This window comes from Loxodonta africana, chromosome 4, assembly GCF_030014295.1.
Source record: "Loxodonta africana isolate mLoxAfr1 chromosome 4, mLoxAfr1.hap2, whole genome shotgun sequence".
NCBI lineage: Eukaryota > Metazoa > Chordata > Mammalia > Proboscidea > Elephantidae > Loxodonta > Loxodonta africana.
The window spans coordinates 65,320,932-65,338,501 of record NC_087345.1 but is presented as its reverse complement, the minus strand read 5'-3'; the positions used below and the strand labels follow the sequence as shown (position 1 = coordinate 65,338,501).

General features: G+C 40.8%; 1 protein-coding gene across 4 annotated transcripts in view; it reads right to left on the bottom strand.

Annotated features, from left to right (window-relative positions):
• PTPRB (protein tyrosine phosphatase receptor type B) overlaps nucleotides 1-17,570 on the bottom strand; it is a 139,216-nt gene that overhangs the window by 96,671 nt on the left and 24,975 nt on the right. For 3 of the 4 annotated variants that reach the window (XM_003405594.4, XM_064283873.1, XM_064283875.1), the window contains exon 4: nucleotides 4,148-4,412. In XM_003405594.4, coding sequence (XP_003405642.3) covers nucleotides 4,148-4,412 — 265 coding nt within the window. Of the gene's footprint in view, nucleotides 1-4,147; nucleotides 4,413-4,810; nucleotides 4,880-17,570 lie in introns of those variants that run through there. The other variant, XM_064283876.1, reaches the window with a different exon arrangement.

Here is a 17,570-nt window from a genome sequence, read left to right as displayed (position 1 = left end):
GGGAAAATAAATTTCTCTTTGTTAAAGCCATCCATTTGTGGTATTTCTGTTACAGCAGCACTAGATGACTAAGAAGGCGAAACAGTTTTTCTTTGTTCCTATTCCATCCTGTCCAGACAAATTTGATTCTATTTCTTTCTCGGTAACCTATGGAATGCCATAGACACCAAGAGAAGTTAGACCAATAGAGGAGCTTCCTAAGCACACCAAAGAAGATCACATGTAGAGAACTGGGCTGGTTCATTACATATAGGTAATCTTCCTTGACCTTAAAATTTCTGAAATAACTAGACTGCAAATGGTTGAATGCTAAGTACTGCAGTCTATCACCAAAAATTCAACATAATTGAAAATAAATAGCTGCTAAAGTGTCTTTTTTTTTTTTTTAAAAGTGTCTTCACATTAAACCACATTCAATTATCATTCCGCACTTGCACTGGCTAAGCGTATGTAGATTTTAAAGTATTTTCTTGGTACATTTGGTCCTCTTTAAAAGTTGCCTTGAAAAGTAACAATGAAACATCACATGGAAATTTGGAATGATGAATACCAACTTAAAAATAATATGCTTTCTGAAGACTAGTAGAAGGAATATTGGAACTGGAGCCAGAAAACCAAGGTTCAAATTCTGGCTCTATCATATATTAGCTTTGTGGATTTCTGTAAATTATTAGTTAATTCTTCTGAAGATGAATCTCCTCATAACCTAAAAGTAGTAATAGTAAGCTTACTGCACACTTACTGTGTGACAAAAATTTTACATATTAGCCAATTAAAACATTATAACAATCTTAGGAAGAAGGCATTATTATTATCATCCCCATTTTATAGATTATGAAACAGGCCTCCAAAAAAAAACCAAATCCAATGCCATTGAGTCAATTCTGACTCATAGTGATCCTGTAGGACAGAGTAGAACTTTCCCATAGGAGTTCCAAGGCTGTAATCTTTATGGAAGCAGATTGCCCCATCTTTCTGCAACAAAGCAGCAGGTGGACTTGAACTGCTGATCTTTGAATTAACAGCCTAGCACTTAACCATTGCACCACCAGGGCTCCTTTGAAATAGACCTCCAAACCCACTGCCATCCAGTCGATTCCCACTTATAGCGACCCTATAGGACAGAGTAGAACTGCCCTATAGAGTTTCCAAGGAGCACCTGGTAGAACCTACTTCTTATTGCTAGGCAAAAAAGTGGCCCCCAAAGTTCTAAAGGAAAACTCTAAAGTAGAAGTTACAAATTCAAATGTCTTCAGGATGCATTAGGGTAAGAAAATAAATGAACTAGCTCAGGGGGATTCCAAGAAATTGGTGCCTAAAGAAGAAGCTACAACACAGCTTCAGAGAGTTCTAGGCACACAGGCCCAGTTTTTCCAAACTTCTGATGTTTCAAGAGAATCCACACATCTAGGTTTTTATGTGAAATTTCTGTTTTTAATGCTGGTGAATAATTTTAGTTTTTCACAAACATGACATGAGCCAAACAAAATATATCCATTATTTACACACCTACACATCCCCATGGGCTACCATTTTGCAATCTCTGCTCTAGACTCTGAGGACATAGGCTTACAGAAGTGTCAGTTCTTCAGTATTTGGTATCTTCCTTCTATGATTTCTGGTGAATTCACAACTAAGTAATTGGCTTTCAAAGGATATTCTTGTTGCATTGACCATTTAATGACCAAATAAACCATACAACTGCCAGATGTCTTCTCCTCTAAGGTTAGAAAGCCAAGCATGCATGAGGACAGACTAGGCTCTTATTCAGGAAAGAAGTGGTAAAGCTCTGTTGCTACCTTCATCATGACTATCTCTCACCCCTCTGTAAGACTGCAAGGGCAAGGCCATGTCTTGTTCATCATCTTTATAAGCTCACCCATCACTGAAAGGCATATTTCCCTGCAGTATCCATGCTCGGTAAATGTTTGCTGAATTGAACTTAAATCCAAATATGTTCTTTGATTTTGGTTTTAAATCTGGTGTGAGAACTGATGTTGGACTATTTCCATTTAATTTTTTTTTTTTTAAATCTTTAAGGTCATGTCTACATTACACTGAAATAACTAGCTATTTTAGTCAATTTATTGGAAAATAAAAGCCAGACAAATCAGACTTGGAATTATACAGAGATAATCATGCCTTGCTCTCATTCTATTTTATTCTAGACCAATAAGACAGGCAAAATGGAATCAGGAAAGCACAGCACATTTGAGTATTTTTTTAAATTTGAAGTTCTGTTCCATACTTAATATGACATGACTAGTTGGCCTTGCTTTAATAACAAAATATGATTTATAGAGCTCATTTCTTTAGCATAGCAATTAATATATAGGAATACTAGTACTTTCTCCTAGCTAAATGAAAACTTCACATATATCCTTAAAACATAGAAAGCACTACTAATAATAAATAAATAACTACCAGCTGCCCAAAAAATCCTCCCTGAGACAATTTTTAAAATATCCTAAGACATAAATATTTTTATTTTAAAAAAAATATATAGAAAATCCTAGGAAAGATTATACCATCATACAAATCAGTGTGAGAAAATAATAACTACACAAAGACCACCTGCAAATTTCATTCTTCACATTCATTATGAAGCTCATAAAATTTATGGTGAAAAGTATCTGTAAAAAGTACCTCCTTAAGAAAATTATGAAAACCCTGATTCTAACACATGGTGGATGCTGATGAAGTCTTGTTTTACTCAATATAATCAATAAAATGCAAATATTGTACTTGAAACACCTACTTGCATAATTTAACTCAAAACCCATTCTAACAAGTAACACCCACAATGAGTCCTTTCCTTCAAATCATTTTCCAAAAAGTAAATCCTCTTGATTAAACAAATGCATTCTGGCCTCTTAAGATCTTTATCTCTTCTCCTACAAGCTTCTGAAACTCATCTATTTTTGCAAATCACTCTATCCATTCAACACACACATTAGTTGGTCAAGCACCTTATCAAATGCAATTAGCACATCTGGAAGTTCTATGTCAAACAATCGCTGTTTTAGCAATATGAGTGTTAACAGAAGTATCCTTAAATAACCAACAACTTTGTGATGAAAAACGAAGCTGCTTAAACATCTGTAAAATGTTTTAAATATGTGATTGATTTCAGTCTCTCTTGATTCCCTATAAAAACACAACAAATATCTTACCAAATGGTTTCCTGACTCTGCTTTAACTGCCCTGTGAACTGAAAGTTCTCGCACCTCTTTACAAATCTGTAGCTGAAGAAGTGATCTTTGTACAGGTTGAAATGTGAGAGACTGGTAAGTACAACTCATTTCTAAATTTAACTTGCAGAATTTTCCCTGAAATTGGAATTTCTGGATTCATGTAAGTCTTCACTATTGCAGCACATGACAATAATTTTAAAAGACATGAAATCATAAAACATCAAAATTGTTAGAGGATTTACGGTACAGCTGAGGGTGGATGTGAGTATTAAAAATGATCTAAGTGTTTGGCACTTGGTAGGAACTTGGACCTGAATGACCAAGCCTAACACTTGTTTTTCAGGTAAGAAAACTGAAGCCACAAAGACAAATTCTTACCAGAGTGTAAGGAAAATGATTGACTTGAGGTATAGAGAAGCCAACAGATGTTCTTGGATATTAAGCTGCTTTAGTTACTCACTGATACAAAATCATTTTCGTACCCTCACTTGAGGGAAGTTTTCTAATTCCCTGCTCTGAATGGCTCTATTTTACCCCTGAGGATTTCCACAATAAAGCAAAGTAGAGGGAATGCATATCCCTAACCCTCACACTTGCATTATTTATTCCAAAAACATTTCCTTATAGTTATGGTAGGGTTTGGCAATTTAGTGTGATGGAAGCTCAAACCATATCACTGTGACAAATTCCCTCCACATCCCAGAGTAGCTCTCCTTTGCTGCACTCTGAAGTGGCTAGTCTTCTGTTTTCAGCACTAAGGCCATTTCTGAAAGTGAACCAAGTCACTTCTGGCCACATCTAAGCAAATTAGAAATCTTTGTCAGTGTTCATCTTCATGGGTATTTTTACCTTTAATTTTTGTATGCCTGGAACTCAAATGAAACACCAGCTTGAAAAGGCAGGGCCCAGCCTCCAGTGGCTTGGGCGTCCAGACTGCACTTGCCACCCTTTACCTGTTTGCAAGACCACAGTTCTCTCTTCTCCATCCTGAGACATAATCGTGAAGTTATAGGTGGTTCCCGCTTGTAAATCCTTGGAGTTCCATTCATAGGTGGTGGTGTTTATCTGCACGGGGTTGCGCGACTCGGTGTCATTGCTACAGGTGAGGCTAAAGTTACAGGGTGACCCCAAAGTTCTCCACCGGAGAAACACGGACCGGCTGGAGACCCTGGACTCCGTCAGGCTGATGTTGCATCTCACTGGCTCCACCAGTCCAGTCTGCAAAGGAACCAGAGACAGCAGCTGAAGCTTGCAGTCCGGTCTGCTCAGGGATGTGTCCACTGCAAGCTTCACGAGCTTGCCCCCAGTCTCAGGCCATCCCTTTACTCTCCAGCCAGAGAAAAGGCTGGCGCCTGCGGGGGGAACCAGGTTGCAACTTTCTCCCCAGCTGCTTTCCCTCGGGAGCAGCTGGAGGGAGATGTGGCTTTTTGGCTTTGACAGCAGGATGAGGTGTTAGTCTGGCTGGGGCGCAGAGGAGGATCGTTCTCAAGGGAGAGAAGAAAATTTTACCATCTCACTCACTAAAACACAACCGGGGAGACAGGAAAGTGGAGAGGGAATTTGGTTCTCCGCAAAGAGGTGATGCATCAGCCCCTGACCCCTTCTCGGGCACTCACCTTCAGCAGGCTCAGTGCAATCCACAAGGCCAACTCGGCTCCATGGCTCAGCATTGCGCTCAGTGGTTAAGACCCAGGTTAAACAGGAGTTCGGACGCGGGGCAGCCTTGAGGGCGGGTGCAGGGTGACGGGGAAGCGAGGCTTGCGGGCGTGCAGGGAGCAGCCCCGGGCGGGTTACGGGGCCACTTGTTGCGCGCGCTCAGCGCGCCCCGCGGGCGCAGCGCGCTTCCCTCGGGGCTGGCGACGCGCGGGGGCCGCCGCAGCCGCAGCTGCTGCTGCTGCTGCCGCCCGGGGCGGGCTGAGGACGCGAGAGGTGGCGGGGGCAGGCAGCGCGCCGCCCTTCCCACGCTGCCATTCTGACCCGAGCTGCCTCGCCCCGAGCCCCGTCCACGGACTTCCGCAATCAAAAGGCAATTTCCTTGTCTCCCAGCAAAGGAACAATGCACTGGGGAGGGAGCCCTGAGGAGCCAACGCCTGAGGCTGCCAAAGGGGCCCGAGTCAGGCCAAGCTGTCCCCACTGCTCCGCGCCACCGCCTCTCGGGCAAGGGTCCCGGCCTGGCCCGAGGTGATCTACCTCCTCCCGGACTTTCACTTTTCCCCACTCTGTGGTCCTCGATTCAGTCCTCTAAGCCACAAAGTACTAGCTCCCTCTCACTTTCCAGGCCCCCTCCCTCACCCCCTTCCTCCCTCCACACCCAGCGCCTCCCCCTCCCAATCTTCCTTCCTATCTTCCTCATCTGCTTTCTCCAGGGCCTCTTTTCCCAGGATTAAACTTGACCACAGCAGATTTCCCTAGGTCGCTACACTCTTTCCTGAAACCTTTTATTAGAGTGCTTTTGCCCTTCTCACCTCAAAGCATTCATTTGTCTCAACGGGCATCCTCTGATAACAGCAAGGGAAAAAGACCCCAAAATGATCCCATACCTGGTCAACTTGACTTTCACTCTTTTCTGCCATTCACTAGGTTGGTGTCTTTCTCAAATGGTGCTAACTAATAACGAATATAATTACCACCAATTGTTCACCCATAAGCAAAGCAGCTTCATCACTGACCATCCAGTAGTTAAAGCCATTCCATCCACAATTGTCCAACCAATTAAACAGAACAAAACAACATAAACTCTCATTTGTGGAAAATACTATTGTGAAGGCTCAAAAAACAAAACCCATTGCCCGTTCCAACTCATAGCAGCCCATTAGGACACAGTAGAACTGCACCATAGGGTTTTGAAAGAGCAGCTGGTGTATTTGAACTTCCAGCCTTGTGATTAGCAGCAGAGCTCTTAACCACTGCACCAGCAGGGCTCCTCCCCACAAACCTGCAAAGAAACTGCACTTATCAGTCTCCAGCACTAATTTTATGCTTTTACTCAGTCTCCAGCACTAACTTTATGCTTTTTAGTAACTTTCTCAGTACCTGGGTGATTACATATCTGAAAATGGATTTCTGAATAGCTCCCAATAATTGAAGAGCAAAACATTTTTATTGCTTTTCTTTAAGTGTCATCCTTAACCACTGCCAAAAGAGGGGAGCTGAATATCATTCCACATTTTAATTTCCAAAACAAAATACTCTAGAGCTAAATCGATAGAAAGGATGACATATTCCCTTCTTTTTCAAATAGGTTATACACAGAGTCAGATTTATTGCCACTATACCAGGGTATCTACTCTGAGGAAAAGCAGAAAAAAAAGAAGAAAAAGTGAAAATTATTTTGATTCTTTTTGGAAAACATGGGGTTAAAAAAAAATCTATTAATGAGAAAATGAAGTGTCTACCCCTTCAAAGATTCTATAATTTCTGCCAGACCAGAGATTTCAAGTTAGCAGACACTCAAAGAACATTGAGATTTTCTAGAAAAGCAGAAATCTCTGCTCAGGTCACTTGTTTTACTAAAGAGCTTTTCCTCTTTATATTTTGTGTCCCCCTCCCCAGCCCCGAAGTTCAATGGCTTTGCACAGCCTTGTATGCATTTCAGCATCATTAGAGACAGCCTCTTCCCCTCCTTTACATAGTGCAAGCCTTATTACAGGCTTCTGTTGCCTTCAACTTTTACGGGAGTCTTTTTTTCAACCCTACTACTTCTCAAATGGAATCCCTGGTGGCGTAGTGGTTAAGAGCTAAGGCTGCTAACCAAAAGGATGGCAGTTTGAATCCACCAGCCGCTCCTTGGCAACCCTATGGGCCACTGGGGAGTTTTAATCTGTCCTATAGGGTTGCTATGAGTTGGAATTGACTTGACCCAAAGGGTTTGGTTTACTTCTCAAAAAAAAAAAATTTTTTTTTTTTACTTCTCAAACACCCCTTTTTTTGCCATATTCTTGCCAGTGTGGTTTCCTCATCTGTAAAACTGGAACAATACCTGCTCTGAATACACAGCTATAAGGTTACTTATGTTAAAACACCTTTGCAAACATTAACGTGCTGTGCTAACAAGTGTTAGTTTGCCTAATAATACATATGTGCCTCTAAATCTCGGGGTTTTTTTTCTCTCTCTTTTAAATTTATTCATCACATAGATGGATCACTTACCTAACTTATGCTGCTCAGCCATCTGTGTCCATCCTTCTTTTTGCTCTTTCCTTTGGGGTTTTAAAATTTCCTCACAGATTGTCCTTCAGATTTGAAATCTTTCCACCAAAATATATTAATACCCTTCTGTCCTTTGCAGAAATCTTCAATAAATCCTATCTCCTCCAAGCTTTTCCAAGCATCTTTTTTTTTAAAATACCACTTGCCACCCACCAACATACTGTACCCTATCAGTTAATAATTTTAGAATTAGATTTTATTTCCAACATACTGTCTAACCAACCCTCCTTACAATGCAGGTAAAAGCACCAAAAAGGTAAAACTCGAAGAAGACCAATCAAACAGGGCAATAACCAAATATCTTTACAATAACACAGTTTCGATACTTCCAACTTCTGTGGTATTAACAGTGATCCACTAATAATGCCCTTGGAAACAGGAATTAGAAAAAGAAGTAATTTCCTTAAATATGATGATTTTATTTTTGCTCTGTCAAAGAGGGACACATATATTTAGAATGATGTGTCTTTATTTTAATATCCTCAACATGTATAAAAAGAATCATGGCAACACGTGAAGGAAAGGACCAGAAGTAGACTTCCAAAGTACATAACTGCCAATTCTTATTTTGGAGACTCTTCAGGTTCAGAGCATTGCTGTCAAATAATTAGGACTTCCTAATTAACAGCAACGACAACAACTAACAAAGAGCCCATAAGGAGCCCTGGTAGTACACTGGTTAAATGCTCAGCTGCTAACAAAAAGGTAGGCGGTTGAACCCCACCAGCAGCTCTGTGGGAGAAAGATGTGGCAGTCTGCTTCCGTAAAGATTGGAAACCCTGTGGGACAGTCTTACTCTGTCCTGTGGGGTCACTATGAGTCGGCACTGACTTGACGGCAACAGGTTTGGTTTGGGTTTTTACAAAATAAGGAAGGAAATTTTCAACTCAGGCTTTTACTGATTACATTTTTCCTTTTTAAAAGCACAGACATTAATATGAGTAATCAGAATTGTAATAGTTTCAAGGAAGTATGGGACTGGAAAAAGCTGCCAGATACTATCTTTTCTACTAAGAGTTTATTTGAAACTACTGTAAAAAATATAAATAAATTGATTCATTTTCTCTTTGTTCTCATCTTTGTTTGGAATTCCTCAACTTCTTTTGAACCTATTTATCCTGCATAATGACACTGCATTTGTTTTAGAAGTTGCTGCATTCCAGGAATTAGAGACCAGCCACTCTGTGATGTTTAAAGGGACAACCTTTTCTCTTTTCCATTACAAAACCTTTCCCAGACTACATGGGAAGGGTGGGGCTGCATTTGATTAGACTTAAGTCAAGCCTAAACAAAAGGAGCTGTCTTTAAAAATAGTAACTAGGTAATAATTATACAACGTAATTATTAATTCATGGCTAAAAGCATGGATTTTTTTATTTTATGGACATGATGCAGAATGATACAGGTCACCAGGGGTCTAGGACCACACTTTTAAGAACTGCTACTGTAGATTTTTTCTTTTTTTTTTTGAGCTGGGTTGGGAACAGCTTGGTGGGGTGTTGGGTGGATGAGAGGAGGGCAGGTGACTGGGTCCAGGTGCTTGGTCAATCTAAATTTCTCACCCATGACCTAAAAGGCCCTCCATGATCTGCCTCTGTCTCTCTCTCAATTGCCTCCTATGTTCCAGTTGCCTGGATCTGACAATACATTCACTCATTTGTTCATTCATTGAGCACTTACTGTGTGCCAGGCACTGGTCTAGGTTTTGAGGACACCCCCATGGAGCTGACATTTTCCTGCCCCGGTACCTTTATGCCTGATATTTTCTCTTCTTGGACCACTCTTTTTCAGATTCTCTGCTTCACTATTTTCCTTTCATTCTTTACCCATTGCTGTTGAGTCGATTATGATTAGTAGTAGCCCTATAGGACAGAGCAGAACTGCCCTATAGGGTTTCTAAGGAGTCTGGTAGATTCAAGCTGCAACCTTTTGGTGAGCCGCTGTAGCTCTTAACCACTACACCACCAGGGTTTTTGTTTCGTTCTTTAGGTCTCAGTTTAAACATACCCTCATGGGGGGCAGGCCCCTTTTGACCTTACAGGGTAGAACAATGTCTCTATTATTTTCCATCACAGCAGATCCATTTGTTTAATTCAGATCATTGGTTACATTTGGTAATTATCTAATTATTTGCATATTCATGCCCTGTTATCTGCCTTGCCCGTAATATAGGAAATTCCATCAGGGTGGAGTCATTGTCTTGCTCTTCTTACAGAGGTAGTGCCTCAACAGATACATGTTGAATAAATGAGTGAATGAATGAATGAATCTTTGTAGCTGTTTAGTAAATAGTAAGTGAATAAATACACTTTAAACAAAAGTCCTTCTAAACAGGGTCCTGTTGGATGTCTAAAATACCACCCTGGAAGGAAAGGAGGAAAAGAGGAGAAGAAAAAGAAGGAAGGGTAAAGGAATAAAGAATGAGAATGAGAAGAAGGTGGAGGAGGAGGAGAAGGAGAAGAAGAGATTGATTTTTGAGGGGAAAGAGAAAGAGGTGGGAAAAGATAAGCGTGTGAGGAAAAATGAAAGTAGGAAAAGGAGAAAGGGGACAGAGATAGCAGCCTTTAAATCCACTGCCATCAAGTCTATTCCAACTCGTAGCGACCCTATAGGACTGAGTAGAATTGCCCCATAGGGTTTCCAGGGCTATAAATCTTTACAGAAGCAGACTGCTGCATTATTCTCTTACGGAGCAGCTGGTGTGTTCCAGCCGCCAACACTTGGGTTAGCAACCAAGAGCTTTAACCACTGCACCACCAGGGTTTCTAGCATCCATTAGTAGTTCTGAAAAAGAAGCATTGGCATCATCTGAGAACTTTCTAGAAATGCAAATTCTAGGGCCCCCCTCACAGACCTAAAGAGTCAGAAATGTTGGAGATAGAGAGCCCAATAATCTGTGTTTTAACAAGAGCCCCTGCTCTAGCTGGTGAGAAAGAACTATTCAAATTCCAAACAAAAGCATCAGATTGTCAATCCTGCTACCCTAAACCCTGCACCAGATATCATTTTCTAGGTATCTGGAGAGCTAATGATATCTTGTTCTTTTCTCTTAAATTTTGCTGAGCTCTTGGGTTACAAGAAGCTACACAGGTGATTTAGATGGTCTTGAGCAATTTTAGAATGAATTAAATATGTAACTTGGTGACATTTATAATGTATAATATGCATAATTTGATATTTATAACTTCTCAGTAAAAATAAAGTAGGTATGCTAAAAGAAAACAGATCAACACATAACAAACTTAATAACTGTTAGAGGAAAGCCCAGTTCTGGTGCCTTTTCTGACAAAGCACTTTTGTTGTGTGAATCTCACTCGAGGCTGTTCCCCAGATATTTTTAAAGAGAAGAAAGCATAGCAATTGGGGGTGTGTGTCAATTAAAAACAACTACAACCTGCCAAATCCTTTTCCAAATTTTGATTTGGAAACTGATTCAATAGTAAGTTATGGCAAAAATGAGAACAACTTTAACCTGCACAGGTGCCAGGCATATAAAAAGAGGTGCTTTATGAATTAAAGAAAAATAATATTGGTAAGCAGCTGTTTTTTTTTTTTTTTTTTAAAGACTGTGATTATACTGTTTGGTGTTTAGAGATACAGCTTGGGTTACTTCTATTTCAAGAATCTCTTGTTAACCTTCATAGGTCACAGGTCCCCAGGAAAATGGAAATAATAAAAGTGTCTGGAGGGCGATTACTAGGATTAAGTGAGATCCTGCATGTAATATGCATAGCACAGTTCCTGGTTAAAGGGCCCAATAAATGTTAGGTACTTTGATTATTAATATACTAATAACATTATATGAATAACAATGAAATAAGCTGACAATACTGAGCACCCCCAGTAACACTAGAGAATGACAAAGTCCACAGATGGGAATGTCTTCCTGAGGACATCCAAAGGACAATGAATTATCATTGCTTTCAATCTCATACCCAGGAGAAACTCTTTAGTAGATTAGCACAAAAGATGTTTAACTGCTGTTCAGTCTGTTGGCCATGCCAAGATTTTTTTAAAAATCCTGCAAGGGAGGGGTGGAAGTGCCGGATATGTCTCTAACAGCAGGCTCCGTGGCTCTCTCAGACACTTCTCTAAGGTTTCCTGGTGGGTTTTTTTTTTTTTTTTTCCCCATATCAATTTCTCACCCTCTTACCCACCCCCACCTTTTTTTTTTTTTTAATCTGCAGGAAATGGGCTTGGCATAGCTAAAGACAGCAGAATGGCTTACAACCAGATGTGACTGTAAACGAATCACTTTTTCAACCTGAATCACTTCTGCTGCCCCTTCATTCTCATCTTTCAGTCCCTACCACCCTACCTTCCAAATGGGTCTACCTGAAGATAAATTAAATTGTGGAATTAATGCTTAAGCATTATGGTTTCAGGAGCAAGGTCATGATTTTCAGGAACATTTATTCACCAAACCCTAGGATAGTAAATAAACAAAACATGGCTTAAGATAACATTGGCTTTAGGGAAAAGGAATAGGAAAACAAATAAACAAACATCTATTTCATCTCCCATAGAAAGTGAGATTGAAGGGTAAATGCTATCTTCTTTTTATTCTGTATATCACTTCGCTAAAGCATTTTCCATGAGCTCTCTGGAGAATGCACAGAAGGCTCGTTTACTATTTGGCCAGCATGTGTGCTTCTTCTGGTTTTTAAAGAGTAATCTTTACATTGTTAAAAACAAAAGTTGGTGGAAGGAGGGAGCAGGCTGACTCATCAGGGGTAGAGTAAGTGGGAGTATGTAGTAAGGTGTATATAAATTTATATGTGAGAGACTGACTTGATTTGTAAACTTTCACTTAAAAAAAATTAATTAAAAAAAAAATCTAGGCTGACCTCCCAGTTTTAGACATTCTTTTGTACTTTTTTTAAAAAACTGTACTTTTTAAATACCATCCCTGAGGCTAGTCACTATTTGCATGGATTAATAAAAATCTAATGTAATAAACAAGCCAATTAAAATTAAAAAAAAAAAAGCTATCACAAGGTTAAAAAAAAAGTTGGAATAAGTAGGTAATTTTGAGAAAATCAGAAGGTTTTACATGTAAAAAATCTGGATTTTTGACTTTTAAATACAGAAAAGTGGTGCCACCCTGGGTATACATTCTGACAGCCTGTCGGTCAGATCTAATTCAATACAGCCCCTCACTTCACCCTTCTCTGCTGGATGAGGCAGACACATGACATCTCAGAGATCCTGCGTGTTGGAGCTCACAGTGATCAAAGCTGAAGGTCAAAGGATCTTGTCATGTTTTCAAAAATTTAATGATATAACCATTGGCTAGATGATAGACTACTTGAAGGAAGCAGTTGTGCCTCTTCCTAATCTCTCCCATATCCCCAGGTTGTGGAGCTCAATGTCTATTTATATATTGATGGTGTTATGGACTGAAATATATCCCCCCAAAATATGTGTTGTAAATCCTAACATCCTTGCCTGTGGTTATAATTTCACCTGGGAATGGGTTGTCTTCGTCATGTTAACGAAGCAGGATTAGTGTAAGATGTATTTTGAATCAATAAGTTTGGTATATTAAAGAGATTAAACAAGACAGCAGAGCAGAGACAGAGGAAGAGAGGTGCCAAGCACTTGACGATTGACAAAGAGCAGAGAAGCTCAGCAGAGACGAGGACCTTCCTTCAGAGCCAGCAGAGAGAGAAAGCCTCCCCTTAGAGCCAGCACCCTGAATTTGGACTTCTAGCCTTCTAAACTGTGAGAAAATAAATTTCTGTTTGTTAAAGACACCCACTGGTGGTATTTTGGTTATAGCAGCACTAGATAACTAAGAGCTCTGGTAGTGCAGTGGTTAAGAGCTCAGGCTTCTAACCAAAAGGTTCAAATTTACTAGAAACTCCCTCAAAACTCTATGGGGCAGTTCTACTCTGTCCCGTAGGGTCGCTATGAGTCAGAGTCGACTCAGTGGCACACAACAACAACCGATAACTAAGACACGATTTGGTGCTGCAAGAATGGGGTACTGCTCTAACAAAAAAAAAAATTTTTTTTTTAATTAAAAAAATTAAAATAATTAAAAAAAATTTTTTTTAATTAAAAATTTTTTTTTTTTTTTTTTTGTTAGAGCAGCACCCCATTCTTGCAGCACCAAATCGTGTCTTAGTTATCGGTTGTTGTTGTGTGCCACTGAGTTGATTCTGACTCATAGCGACCCTACGGGACAGAGTACAGATACCTAAAATGTAGAAGTGGTCTTGGAATCGGGTAATGGGTAGAGGCTGGAATAGTTTTAAGGTGCCTAATGGTAAAATCCTAGACTGCCTTGAAGAGTAAATCCTAGACTGCCTTGAAGAGATTATTGGTGGAATTATGGACATCAAAGGCAATTCTGCTGAGGGCTCAGGAGGAAGTTAGGAGAGCTACAGAGAAAGTCTCGTGTTTTAGAGAATACATATGGTGCCAGCAATAGAATGTAGCCAGAAATGTGGATGTTAAATGTGCTTCTGGTGAGGCTTTAAAAGAAAACAGTGAACATGTGATTGGACAATGGAGGAAGGGCAATGCTTTTTATGCAGTGACAAAGAACTTGTCTGAATTATGTTCAAATGTTTTATGAAAAGTAGAACTTGTAAGCAATGAACTTGGATATCTGGCTGAGATTTCTAAGCAATATTTTAAAGTGGCAATATGGTTTCCCCTTGCTGCTTATAGTAAAATGCCAGGGGAAAGAGATGGACTTAAAAACAGACCATGCAAGTAAAAACAGAACTTAAAGATTTGGAAAATTCTGGTGTACAAACTAAAGACACATGTCCTAGAATGTTCACCAAGGACGTGGCTACACAATCTTTTATTAAAGCGATAAAGCCTGTGACTAACGGCTCTAACTGACTACTACAGCAGAAAACCCACCAGCTTGGACAGAAGGGGACAGAGAAACTTGAAGGAAAGAATGCTGCCTGCATCTTGGAGTTCTACAAGCAGGAAACAAGCCAAAGGAGCTGCATCTGTTGTCCTCCAAGAATAGAGAACGACAATTCCTGTAGCATCTTGAAGATCAGCAGAACTGTTGGAAGAGCACGGGAAGCAGGGCCTTCCCAGTTTCAAAGGGTGGGCCCACCATCTTCTGGATCTCAAAGGGTGGGGTCACAGCTTCCTATGTTTCAAAAAGTTGAATCTTTGCCAACTTGGTTCTGGGCTGTGGGGCTGCTGTTTATGCATACCAGGGAGATGGGGCCGCTGCCTAAAGCTGAGGGAGTGGGGCTGCCATGCTCAAGGGGCAGAAGAACAGGGCCTGCTGGGGCCAAGGTGGTGGGGTTGCCACTCAGATGGACTAGGAGAATGGGACTACCTAAAACTAAGCCCTGGTGGTGAAGTGATTAAGAGCTCAGGCTGCTAACCAAAAGGTCAGCAGTTCGAATCCATCAGCCGCTCCTTGGAAACTCTATGGGGCAGTTCTGCTGTGTCCTATGAGTCAGAAATGGCTTGACGGCACACAACAGCAAAGCTGAGCAAGCTGAGTTGCCGTCCGAGAGGACCTGGAAGGCGGAGCCTAGGGCTGAGGGGTCTCCACTCAGAATCCAGAGGGCTTGAACATTACCCAGAATTTGGAGGGTGGGGCCATTTCCTAGATGGTATCAGAAAAGAGAGGATTATTTTCAAGCCTTGAGAGCTAATATAAACTGTTCTTGTGGGTTTTGGACTTGTTTGGTGCCTGTTATGCCTTCTTTCTCTCCAATTTCTCCTATTGTAACGGAAAGGTCTACCTTATGCCTGTTCTACCATTGTACTTTGGTAACAGATGACTTGTATTCTAGATTTCATAGGTTTTCAGATGAAGAGGAATTTTGCCCCAGGATGGAATATGCCTAAAATCTCATCCATATTTGATTTAGATGATTCAGAAAATGAGATTTTGGACTTGGAGTTGATTTAAGACTTTTGGGTGATATGATGGGGTGAAAGTGTTTTGCATGTGGCAAAGACATAAATTTTAGGGGCCAAAGGGTACAATGTTATGGATTGAATTGTGTCCCCTATAAATATATGTTGCCTTAACCTCCGTGCCTGTGGTTATAATCCCATTTGGGAATGGGTTGACTTTGTTATGTTAATGAGGCAGGATTAGTGTAGGGTGTATTTTGCACCAATCTCTTATGAGATACTAAAAAGATTAAATAAGTCAATACTGCAGAGATGGGGGAAGAGAGATGCTAAGCATAAGAAGATTGCCCAGGAGCAGAAGCTCAAAAGAGACAGGGACCTTCCTCCAGAACTGACAAAATGAGAAAGCCTTTTCCTAGAGCCAGTGCCCTGAATTTGGACTTCTAGTCTCCTGAACAGTGAGAAAATAAATTTCTGTTTGTTAAAGCCATCCATTTGTGGTATTTCTGTTACAGCTACACTAGATAACTAAGACATGAGTAACATTCACACCTCCACCACTACACACACACACAAAAACACAAGGGCATGGTTAAATACTTGAAACAAGGTTGTATTCTTCAGCCATTCTAGTGCAGAGCTAGAGCCCTTAGTATTACACAATCCAGCAATATGTAATAAACCCTGGTGGCGAAGTGGTTAAGAGCTACAGCTGCTAACCAAAAGGTCGACAGTTCAAATCTATCAGGTGCTCCTTGGAAACTCTATGGAGGCAGCTCTACTCTGTCCATAGGGTCTCTGTGAGTCAGAATCTACTCAATGGCAATTGGTTTTAAGCATTAGGATAAAGAGCCCTGGTGGCACAATGATTAGGTAGGTGCTTGGGCAATAACCAAAAGGCTGATAGTTCAAACTCAGAGCTTCGAACCAGTCCATTCCAGTTCAAACTCCTGATGATAAATTGCATTTCCACCCCAGATATACTGATTCAGAATATACATTTTAACAAGATCCCCAGGTTGATTCTTATGTATAATAAGTTTTGAGGACCACTGTTCTACTGGAAACCCTTGCAGTGTAGTGGTTAAGAGTTCGGCTACTGACCAAAATGTCGACAGTTTGAATATACCAGGCACTCCTTGGAAACCTTATGGGGCAGTTCTACTCTGTCCTATAGGGTCACTATGAGTCTGATCGACTCGACGGCAAGGGTTTTTTTTTTTTTTTTTTTTTAATAACTGTTCTACTAGTTGTTCTCAGAATTGGTACCTAACCAGTAGCATTAGCATTGCCTTGGAGCTTGTTAGAAATACAAGTTCTCAGCAGGGGTTCGAACTGGAATGAAGTGATTCAAAGCCCTTTTGGAACCCACACAGCAGCTTGGAGGGAGAAAGACCTGGCAAGCTGCTTCTGTAAAGATTACAGGCAAAGGAAACCCTATGGAGCAGTTCTACTATGTCACACGGGATTGCTATAAGTTGGAATTGACTCGAGGCACTCCACAACAAGCACTAGGATGAACTAGTGTAAACCCTGGTGGCGTAGTGGTTAAGTGCTACGGCTGCTAACCAAAGGGTTGGCAGTTTGAATCTGCCAGGCGCTCCTTGGAAACTCTGTGGGGCTATTCTACTCTGTCCTATAGGGTCGCTATGAGTCAGAATCGACTGACGGCACTGGGTTTGGTTTTGGTTTGGTTTAGTGTCCACACAGCCCATGTTCCATTTGGATAGACCCTGACTCCATAGAGGATCCAGTCTTCCAATAATCAGAAGATTTTTTTCCTGACCTCATTACTCAGGCCACGGTGTAGAAGCTTAGCAAAGAGATATCCTTTGCAATAGCCTCTCCACAGCTCTACTGTCCTGAGCTGAACAAACTTGCAAAGCGCCCTTACACACTCCAGATCTGACAGAGAAAGAAAGCCTTCCCCCAGAGCTGGAGTCTGAATTTGGGCTTCCAGCCTCCTAAACTGTGAGAAAATAAATTTGTTTGTTAAAGCCACCCATTCATGATACTTCTTTTATAGCAGCACTAGATAACTAAGACACTGCTCTTTCTTGCAAACTCATCATCATTTCACTGTGGCATTTGCTCTCCTCTCTCCTCCTCTCCTCTCCTCCCTCTCTGCTCCCCTCCGTCTGAGCCACAGGTCTATCCATAACTCAGTGGCATACTTTGGGATTCTACTCTCAGAAAGGCCTTAAATGTCTCTACTCTTTGTATTTTTAAAACTTTTTTATTTTGAAATAATTTCAAACTTACAGAGAAGTTGCAAGAATCATATAGGGTACTCCCACATACCCTTACTCAGATCTA